At 39.8% G+C, this 11,347-nt stretch overlaps 1 protein-coding gene across 6 annotated transcripts in view; it reads left to right on the forward strand.

Annotated features, from left to right (window-relative positions):
• The window catches only part of LOC109461782, a 57,059-nt gene extending 46,180 nt beyond the window's left edge, over nt 1-10,879 (forward strand). For all 6 annotated transcript variants that reach the window (XM_019758183.1, XM_019758185.1, XM_019758181.1 and 3 more), the window contains 2 exons: nt 8,969-9,146; nt 10,340-10,879. In XM_019758183.1, the coding sequence (XP_019613742.1) occupies nt 8,969-9,146; nt 10,340-10,637 (476 nt within the window). In that variant the 3' untranslated portion in view covers nt 10,638-10,879. The remainder of the gene's footprint in view (nt 1-8,968; nt 9,147-10,339) is intronic.
• Nucleotides 10,880-11,347: the final 468 nt, after the last annotated feature.

Genomic DNA, 11,347 nt, shown 5'->3' on the forward strand with positions numbered 1-11,347 from the left:
ATGGTTTTTGTAACTTACGGTATATTTTTTGCTCATTTTGCAACTGTTTTGTACGATTTACAGTATGGTTGAAAACTTTTTTTTTGAAACGGCTGAAAATTCATGCGCGCGCGGATGTCATCCATATAATCAAATCAACATGGCCTAAGAGTAGATTCATAAGAATCCAATCGATTGTATTCTCACAAGATTATGAGTATTTCATTTCGAACGAGCTTTGGATCGTATATTGTAATAAATTGTTTTTTTTTTCCATTATATATTATTTTGTTCTGATCTCTGACCTCTCCCATCCCGTTTGATTTTTTCGTTGCGTTATTAATTTCTGTTAATCAGACAGATATTGTAGATATATGTATAACCTGTTGTGCAGTTGATCTCTATTATTTTGATTATTAAATGTGTTTTTCATTTCAGTTTATGTTAGTCTTCTGTTAATTCTGTTGTATTCTTTTAACATATTCCGTTGTTATATTTTGTATTACATTGTTTTAAATGGACTCCAGGGAGATTAGTATTATTCACTTAGGCCACAGCAAGTAAATTTTATGGATGACATCCTCCACACACTCCAAATCTAATGCGAGCGGCCGAAAAAAACAAGGCCGGTCGAAAAAACAAGGTTTCTACAATTTAAAATTTTGACTCAATCATTGTACAGATGGTTTTGATTCAGTGGGAACATCACGTATACACAGCCAGCATCACATATCACTGCATCAAAGTAAGAAACAAAACATTAAATCAGAGCCTTTTCTTGTCTCCTCTGGTTATCTGCCATCCACCTTCCGGCATGGCAACAGACATCTTTGCCCATTTTCGGCATGTTGACAACTGTCAGAAGGCAACAAAAAATTTTTTTTTCAAAAATCAGGCGAAAATTAATGCGCGCGCTGATGTCATCCATAAAAATTACTTGCTATGGCCTTATGGAGATCGAAATGAACCAAACCAAACCAAAAGTGTCTAGAAGGAAGCTAGTTTTTTCTCCATTCCCACAATTTTCACCTTAGCAGTAAGTAAAAGTACTTACAGTAGAACCAGATGTTTGCCCCTCAGGTGGGTGACCGCCCTTCAAGAGCCTTATGCAAGAAGAAAATCCTGTTACTTTCTCTTCACACATAGATGGAAGAAAAATTGATCGCGTCGGCTTATGGTGGAGATACGTATTATATAAAGGGGATGTGGGACCTATATGGGTTTTAAATCCTCGGAGTGCGTATTTTCTATCAGACATCTGACCACTTCAGGTCACCACAGAGAAGTGTTTTTATTTCCGGAGCCCTGCGGTGGGTGGATAGGATGACTAGAATGTGTGGTTACGTAAAGTACCAGTGTCGTAGGACACTGGTACTTCACGACTGTATTATCCCTTCTCAACTAAGCCTAGCCTCTACCAGGCACCGCGAATTGGATCTTCTCTGGCCGGCTACCTCCCCTGGTATATTATTCCTTTATTTCGGCCAATTTCTACTATTTTTCCAGCGATCCGCGGTGCCCGGTAGAGGCTATACTAAGCCTATCAGACAGTTTATTCCCTCCGTGAAGCGAGTGTACCACATGCATGATGTTTTCAATGGCTGCATGTATGTAAGATTTTTCACTATTCTAAACATCGTTGTTTTACACGTTTTCTGGCGCTATAAGGTTTCTATGTAGCATGGTAGGTTCGTCGTTGCACCGAAAAATTATGTTGAAGCTGCCGGAGATACCCGAACAAGAACTGCCGTTTGTTTACATTCTTTTTAGGAGCCTCCTGAAAATACAGCGGGCCTGGTGCAACTTATTCTATCGCTGCGCTGAGTCGCCGGAAAAGCAAAGAAGCGACGTTAATCTTGAAAGTTATTGAAAATGACAATCAAGATGACAAAATTGCAATTATTCATATTTACAGTTTTGGCGCAAAAATCTTACATAATAAAAATAATAAACATAAGGGAAGTCTGTTGTACACTAGTTGCATACTGTGTTTTTATGGTATATCATCGAGACAGCATTAATGGGAGGGTCAGAAATGTGACATTTCTTCTAAAGTGATATTTCGATTAGTCCCCCCTCCCCTCCGACATTACTGAAACAGCCCTAACGCTGACCTTGATCATTATCTCTGACCTTGTGTGATAAAAGACACGTTACCACAATAACCCCATGTGAAATGGGATCCCTAAACCGTACGGGGAAACTGATTTAGGCCACACTGCCTTAATTTCATGGTTGACATCCACGCGCGCATTGATTTTCGCCTGTCCTCGAAAAAAAAAATCACGTCCTCTGAAGCTCTGGCCTGGCTCTAGGCCTGGTTAGTCCATGATAGTTAGCGACAATACGGAGCCGGCGGTAACTCTGGAGGACGGCACCCGAAGCTCCACGAAGCTCCAGATCTCAGTACATACGTACAGTGCCGATTCTAAACTTCGCAAAAAGCCAACATGTGCCGGCCTTTCGTATACGTCGCAAATTCACAAGTATACCAGCTTTGTATTCCTGTGGTTTAGTAGCCTTTTTATTTTTCGTCGGAATTTTTTTATTCGCCCACGCGCACTAGTTTGTAGGTCTTCAGAGGATGTCATCCATAAAATCAAGACGGTGTGGCCTAACGCTGGGCTTGATCACTATCTCTGACCTTGTGTGATAAAAGACACGTTACCACAATAACCCCATGTGAAATGGGATCCCTAAACCGTACGGGGAAACTGATTTATCTTGATAGCAATACGCTTTCGTACATTTTACGAGGAAATGGGCAATCCTTTACCCCGCAGGGGTTCAGCATTGTAAGTCCATCGGGACGTTCTATTCGTCCGTGGCACTTAATCTAATGTTGATAACAGTCAGGACTAGCATTTTTTCTGTGTAAAAATGCTATAGAAGTAATCTCTTACAATTTGAAGAGTATTGCCGCACATGCCAGCCTCCCACCAACCGAAATGGTATAGAGCATCTTTTATTCAGCCAATTGCCAAATTCCTACTTTATTGTTGCATAAACACCACACGCATGATAGGTTACAACGCAAAGTTTGCGACGTATGCAGTAGGCCGCAGCAAATTTTGTTGCCTTCTGACAGTGGTCAGCATGCCGAAAATGGGCAAAGATGTCTGCTGCCATGCCGGAAGGTGGATGGCAGATAACTATGAAGAGAGGAGACAAGAAAAGGCTCAGATTTAATGTTTTGTTTCTTACTTTGATGCAGTGATATGTGATGCTGACTGTGTATATGCGATGTTCCCACTGAATCAAAACTATTTGAACAATGATTGAGTTGAAATTTGAAAATGTAGGAACCTTGTTTTTTCCGGCCCGCCTTGTTTTGTTTTCGCCCGCTCGCGTTAGATTTGGAGTCTGCGGAGGATGTCCTCCACACAATTTACTTGCTGTGGCCTTATGCAAACTTGCGGAGTAATATGAAAGAAGCAGAGGCACATTCCTTCTTATCAATGGTAGACACATAATAATCCAATTAGTACGCCTCAACCAATCATAATCCTTCAGAGTCTGTCGTCTGTACCATGTCAATTAGAGATTGAAACATTTCATAGATCGACCCAAGTGTTCAGTAATGAATAAATATGCGGCTTAATACAATATACCGGCGCCGGTACATTTGGTTAGGGTGAAACGGTATGGTTCACGTGAAAACACTCTGTAGAATAATTCGAAGAACGTAGCCAAACAGGCGTCACAAGAAAGCACATAGCAACTAGAATTCCACGATTTCATGCCTTCGACAAAATTAATGATGTTAACAAATGATGTTAACTTTCATTTTGGGGCAGTTTTGCAAATCTGTGTTCACCTACAACAATAAATAAGTCTTTATTTTCGAGGTCTAGGGTATTGGTTTACCAGCAAATCAGACAATTAGCGTTGTTTACACGACTTCAAAACGCTAGAGAGCTGGAGTTGTTGATAACTGTCTGAGAAGCTCAATACTAGTCCAGCAGTCCTGCAACAGAGCCCCTTAACAAGTTAGGGGGAAAATGCAGCATGTCAAAGAACGAGAGCTAACTACCATCTAAAAATCATGACCCTAGCACGTCCAGATCACGAAATTTAAAAGCCAGAAGTTTCACTGCAGTACGTTCTAATTCAATGACATGGGGACCCCCCACAAAGCCCATCAAAGTCAAACTTCCAAATGCAGCCAGTATGAAATTCCTGTCAGTCGCCACTATTGCATTATACTACTATTTATAGCATTTTTCTCATTATTTATGCAAATTAAGCCTTATTGACACCAAATATTTTGACCCCAGCCTGTTTCTATCAAAACTGCTTGCCTGCCCCAGATAATGTAGAGCTCAAGGATGTGACCCACTTCCACATCTGTGTCTATTTTGATATACAGTACTAACTTGTCAGGGCTGTTTTCAGAGTAGCTGAGACTCTTGTTATTATAGGACACTTCGTTGGTACTGTTCAAACAATTATCTCTACACCCTGTCAGTGTGATTGTTATCTTACCTTAGTTCACCCTGATATCTGTTATCTTAACCTACTACATAGAACAACACGCCTGTTAGCGTAACCTACTTAACCCAACTATGCTGCTAGTTTAACCAACTACATAAAAGGACAAAGACTTCGCCTACACTTTAAAGATGTGCAAACAAAATGTCCTTAGGCTATTACACGTACCCACAACCTACTACAGACTCCAAACTTTAAACCCTCAATCTAAACCCCTTAACCTATTCACAAAAAATTTAAGAAAAAATTCTATTCTACAACTTCAACTACTGAAAAACTAACAATCACCAAAAGTCCACTACGTAACTGCAGTATGAAAGACATTTAGATTTCTCTTATCAATTTATCAATTAATCAAATTGGGTCACAATTTACATAATTAATATCTGTTACTGTTCCTCTTCCTCTTGATTAAATATGCCACCATTTTAATTGTTCTATTATGGAACACAGCAGATTTATAGACTTTTGTCATTAATTATGTAAATTAGATCGTGATCTGTGTAATTGTCATCTAATTAGGTCAAGCATCACTTAAGCTACCGAGATCCCAAAAATAACAACAATCCGTCAACCGGTTCTTGAGCTATCCTACTTCAGACATTTTCAAACAAATGCCTCTGCATTTCCCAAACAAGCTGCTACGGGGCCCAAACTTACGGCACTTTTTTGTGAGCACAAGAGCTACCTACCATCTAAAAATCATGACCCTAGCACGTCCAGATCACGAGATTTAAAAACCAGAAGTTTCGCTGCAGTACTTTCTAATTCAATGACGTGGGGACCCCCCACGGAGCCCATATCCGAACTTGACCTTGGTATTGTCAATGGTAATTTGCCAACTAAAAAACATGAACATCCATTTAAAGATTCTCGAGTTATCTTGATGACAAGAAAAAACACAAAAAACAAAGGTCAACTGCAGTGACATAGAAACCCCCACGGGGCCCATCTTTGAACTTGACCTCGGCATTTTCAACGGTAACTTGCCCACTAAAAATAATGAACATCCATTTAAGGATTCTTGAGATATCTTGATGACAAGGAAAAACACCAAAAACCAAGGTCAACTACAGTGACTTAGGAACCCCCCACGAAGCCCATTTTTAGCCTTGACAATGGCCACCCCTAAATCAACCTGCCTGCCAAAAATCGTGAACCTCGGACCTTGCCTTCAAGAGTTATCGTGCCTAATCTGCCAAACAGTGCAAACCCGATTTCATAACCTTCTCCGAAGGCATAGCCTTCAGTCGAAGGCAACAAAGGTGATCAGATTCTATGTACTCTTGAGGCTATGAAAGGGTTTTTCACGGAATCCTTTTTTTAGGGAACCGGCTAATGCTGAGGTCACATTTCCAAACCGGTGCCCGGTCGGACAGTCTTCTGAACGAAAAATATGGTATTAAAAAAACACAAAAAAAGGTGGAAAAAAATTAATAATGGAACTATTTGAGTATATTCTTGATGAAATTGTTGGTTCTCGTTAATCGAAACAGATCGGTTTGGAAATGTGACCTCAGCATTATCAGGGTTATGTAAAACGAATACTGGTACTCCCAAATCCCACATGTATAGCCTCCCGTCATTAATGTTTCAAAAAGAGAGAAGAAAGGGCAACTAACAGTAGATGATAGGTAGTTTATAGTATTATTGTAATGTATAGATTCCTAGCACTTTGCATTAGAATATAGCGTACCAGTATGAAATACTCATGTTTTACATACTGGATATCCTCTTGTGCATTTAGCCCATCTGGGCAAGAACATGCAATAAAGATTCATATCATATCATTAATGCACGACAGAAGGCCCCATAAGTGGATGTACTTCTGACAGGTCATGCATTAGAGGGCTAATAGCGCACACCAACGGCAAGTGCCGCTCTCGTCTATAGATTGAATTCATCTTGCCTTATTCCACCTCGCCAATCATGTTGTTCAAGTACTATAAGCCTGCGCATTTACGCAGATTCGCCCACATGCATCCCATAAGGGCAACACTCGCCGCATGTAAATCGTAGCAACTATAAGCGCCTATTGCTGTTCACCTTTCTTTCCGCTTCTTCAATTGATTTCAACACGTTAGATACTATAGATAAATTCAACTGCATTCTCGATCTTAGAGACCACATGTTAGAGAATAGTTAACTTTTATTGTTACATCATACATATACTCTGTACGTAAGATGACGTTATCCACACATGTATTTAGCTTTGTTAGATCTTTAGTTAAGCTGTAGAAGACCATACAAAAGTCTCTGTACTTTTTTGTTGTGTCAATAAAGAATCTGTATTAACGCTAGCTGTGAAACAGAGTATGAAATACATTTTATTTCAAACTGTTCATTCCGTAACAACGTTCGAAATGAGTTGACTATTCAAACTTCTACAATTTATCCCATTTTCTCTAAACTTACAGACCAAGAAAAAACTACTCTTCTTTTAACTTCCCCAAACCCACAAATTTTGGAAAAGGTGGGACATTACGTCTTCCATGATTTACAGAAGAGAAGTCAAACCCTTCAGACATAGTTTTAGACATAGTCAGTACTAGACAGCTACCTTTATCATGTAGACTTTAGTTATTTTATACTCTATTTCATTGTTCTTTTATGTTTTGTAATTTGCAATTAGCCTCCGGGCACGAATTTGCAATAAACTTTTCATTAATAAAACAAGTTTATGTCCAATTTACGGGTCTAAGACAGATATTCAATGCTGCTACTTCACAGAAAACGACCTGAAAATACAGCTTACCATTAAACTGAAATGACGACGAAGTGCATGAATGTCAGGACTAAAATATAGGTACTTCTGGTACTGGCTTATAGGATATCGATGTTAAATAAGATAGATAATCCCCATAATTAGAAACCAGAACTCGAACGGCAAAACCGGAGGTTCCGCTGCAGTAGTAAGGAAAGTCGCTACGGGGCGCACACAAACGGCGTGCATCTGAGGGAAAGCAACACCTCCCCACGTACCAAGTACCACAAGGGCAGACAGTACTATTAGATCTGGCCATAGGAACACATGCTTAAATACACTATTAGAAGTCCTCATGAAAGTACTTGCCCATACTTCAATCTCATTTTTTTTTTCTGCACCAAGTAGCCACAAGGGTCTGATTCCCAAAAATAGAAAGGAAACAGGGGGTTGACCAGCTAGCTCAAATTCGCCACAGCTGATGATATTAACAAAACCTCAACTTTGACCTAACCATCCGCCTGGCCAGACAAGACCTAACTACTCACATGTCTCATTACACCCACTAAACTGGTGAAATAAACAAAACCTGACCAAAGTAGGAAAGTTTAGACCCTAGCCTTCCAGCCCAAAAATCTCCAAAATGGACCAAAACTTTCAAGAGAAAAAAGGATTTTAAAGGTATTAACTAGGCACTACAATCGTTCCCATTTTGAGGCCTCTACTGCGAAACGCAAATGTGGTGTCTGCCCACAACCCACGGACATCAACCGCCCCTACACATACTACCGCTTTAACTTCCACCTTCACGAGTTTCATTAGAGTTGCCTGCCCGCCCCTATCGATGTTACAAATGGAATATCCCACCCTGTCCTTGGTGCTGAACGGCAGTCTAGTGGTTCTACTGCTGAGAAGACCAAAGTAACATACAACAGTAGCCAAGCGTAACTCTCTTGTTCAACTTTGTACAAGCGAAGGTTTTGTATATAAGATCTGTTTTCAAGTAACTAGTGGTTGTAAACATATTCTTGGCGTCGGTGGCACAAGAGTGTAGTTAGAGCGTAGGACTCGGGACCAATAGGTCCCGGGTTCGATACTCACCATGCCTTCACGTTGTGCCCTTGGGAGAGGCCCACACGACTTCCCTCCCTGTACTTGTGGAGTGATGCCCACTTTGCCTCTTCGGATAATCTGTCTGTATGCAAAAAAAAAAAAAAAAAACACTACGGATTTGGTGCGCTAATGTGACAACATCTGCACATTTGCCGCCCGAGAGCCGTAAAAACAAGTGCTTTTGCAAAAAGCTGGCATTTCGGCGCGCTATCAGTGTTATATGTTGTACATCTTACATATGCAACCCTGCATCTGCTTGGAAATAACTTTGTAGGCATGTCACTCTATCAAATCTGCTTGAAGATGACTCAATAGTCAGATCATGGATGCCACCAACATCTGCTTGGAGATAACTCTTACATATACCACCTTACATGTGCTTGGAAATGATTATAGATATGTTCCTCTACATCTACTTTGTGATAATGCTGTACATATGCCACTCTAGACATGAATAGGCTAGGGAGATGTACATGTAGAGCAGATATTTTGATTTGAGTTTTGTCTTCAGTGACATTTTAGAAAACAGCAAAAGTGTCGTAGAGATTTTACAGATGACAGAAAGCAAGCTGGATAGTGTTTTCGTATTTGTGAAAACATTTAACATGCGCCGAAATGCAAAAAAAAAACATATTTGCATGTATGTGTGACCATTCTATACCCTTTGTTTTTGTCTCCCAGTGACGTTCTGTTCCCACACGATGGCCGCAGACGACTCTGAGTTCTGCAGTGACATGACTCTGTACGAGCTGTACTGTGACAGCTGTAAGTACATGTTCCTCAAAACCATCCACGACACGGCTAACAGAACGCACCAGGACCTGTCACTGGTCCTGTGCAGCTGGCCAGACGTCATTCAGTAAGTGGAAATCTTTCTCCTTCTTATCACAGTTTACATGTGCACAGAATTGCAATATGTAAAGAGATCCTCCTTCCTCCCTATTCCCGCATTGTAGTTTAGGCCATGTTGATTTGATTATATGGATGGAAATTCTATGGAAACCCAAAAACTGATGCGAGCGTGCGAATAAAAAAAAAAGATTGGCAAAACAAAGTTGCTTTCAACATGAAATCCACGCTGAACAAATGACACAGAGTATGGTTTGGCGAATAATCTACTCTTCAAGTTCATTTCTTTATACATTTTCGTCTTTTTCGTTTGATTTTGGCATTCTATGACATTGGTATCGTTTTCCGATATATATTTTTTTGCAACTTACGGTATATATTTGCTCATTTTACAATGTTTTGTACGATTTACAGTATGGTTGAAAACTTTTTTTCGAAACGGCCGAAAAATCATGCGCGCGCGAATGTCATCCATATTAATCAAATCAACATGGCCTTATCACAGTTTATATTTGCGCAGAATTGCAAAATGTGAAGAGATTTCCTTTCCTCCCTACTCCCGCATTGTAGTTTAAGTCAAGTTCTGGACAAGTAAGAACGACAATACAAATAAATTCTCTTGTTTATATGGTCTGTTTGTTTTGCTTGGAAAAAATACTGTCTGCCTGTCAAGGGCGCCACCTAACGGATTCTAACTAGAACGACACAACAGTAATTTTGACCAGACACTTTTACAAAGAACATATAAAAGCGACCCCTAGCAACAGTTGAAAAGCAAACACTAGTTTACACTAATTGGAAAGGATGAAAAAAATCATGGAAAACATAATACACTGTGTTGAAAATTTGCATTTCATTTGTGGTCAGTGATAATGTGCTTTTCCTAAATTAGCACATTTGAATCAGTATTTCATACTTTAGGTATCTAAAACTGCATAAACAAGCCCCAAGATTAGTTCTCTATTTTCTGAGGGGTACCCTAAAGATCAATCCAGGCCCTCCCTGTAACCGTTTTTCGTCAGAATTTTTGGCATTTTTGCTCCATGAATGTAGATGTGCGCTGGGACAGTGTGGTTTCAACTCAGTGTGTAGTAATTGAATAGAATATTGACTTTGAAAAATCTGGTTTCCAAGCCCTAAAACTGCACTGGGTGCCTTTAAACATTTTGTTGTTCCTTTTCCTTCTGATCTTTCCTTCCACAGGCCCTACTTCAAGCTGACGAGATGCCAGGAAAGGGTTGCCAGCTTGATGAACTGCTCAGACGAGACTTTACACATTCTAAGAGACGAATTCATGCTCAGTGTGCACCGGAATTTCTTTGCACATTGCAACGGCACACACAGTCAGGAAGAGGACCCTGAAATGGACGATTTTCTGGAGATGATCTCAGCGATATCGTCAGTGTCCGTGGCTGTTGTCATCCTCATCCTGGCTCTGCTCATCACCACCACCTGTTCCCCGAGGAAGTACATCAAATTCTGCTGTTCAAACGAAATGTGACCCCCCCTCCCCAACATGGCCGCAATCAAGATGGTGGCGGAAAACAAACAAAATGGCGTCCAACCTACAAACGAAAAGGCCCTGCTGCACTACTGAACTATTTATTGTAAACAGAACTATCACAGAACTGTACATGAGCACAATTATATAGGCATGTATCTGTAGTCACCTCTTCAAATTTTGTTGTCTTTGATGATCTTTTTTTTTGTGATAAGTATCACGTGAGTCCTTGAAAACAAACTATGAATGTGAAATTATGACATTGTCATCATATTGTAATAATGTAATTTGATTTATGGCATAAACATTACCTTAAAAAATTGACACAGGTAGTACAAAAAGGACAAAAACAATTGTTTTGTTACCATAGTTGGAGATCTCATACAAATAAATGGAATGAGGCCAAAATTTAATGTCCACTTTACACATTAAGGGGTGGAGAATAAGCATTCGTGGAGGAACAGTTATTGGATACAAACTAAGAGGACTACATGGCTGCTTTGGGTGAAAATATTTTCCTTATCCAACTCTGTAAAACATATATGAAAAAACATAACATTCCTTTGACAGAAATACTTGTTAATTATGCCATACTCGGGTGAGGTTTCATCATAAATACATAAATCTATATAGAATAGGGAAGGTTCTGTTAAACATCTTGTGGTGTAATTGAGTTACACGGTTTTCTTGGTGTAAAACCATTGATATGT

Source organism: Branchiostoma belcheri, unplaced genomic scaffold, assembly GCF_001625305.1.
Source record: "Branchiostoma belcheri isolate BF01 breed outbred unplaced genomic scaffold, Haploidv18h27 scaffold96, whole genome shotgun sequence".
NCBI lineage: Eukaryota > Metazoa > Chordata > Leptocardii > Amphioxiformes > Branchiostomatidae > Branchiostoma > Branchiostoma belcheri.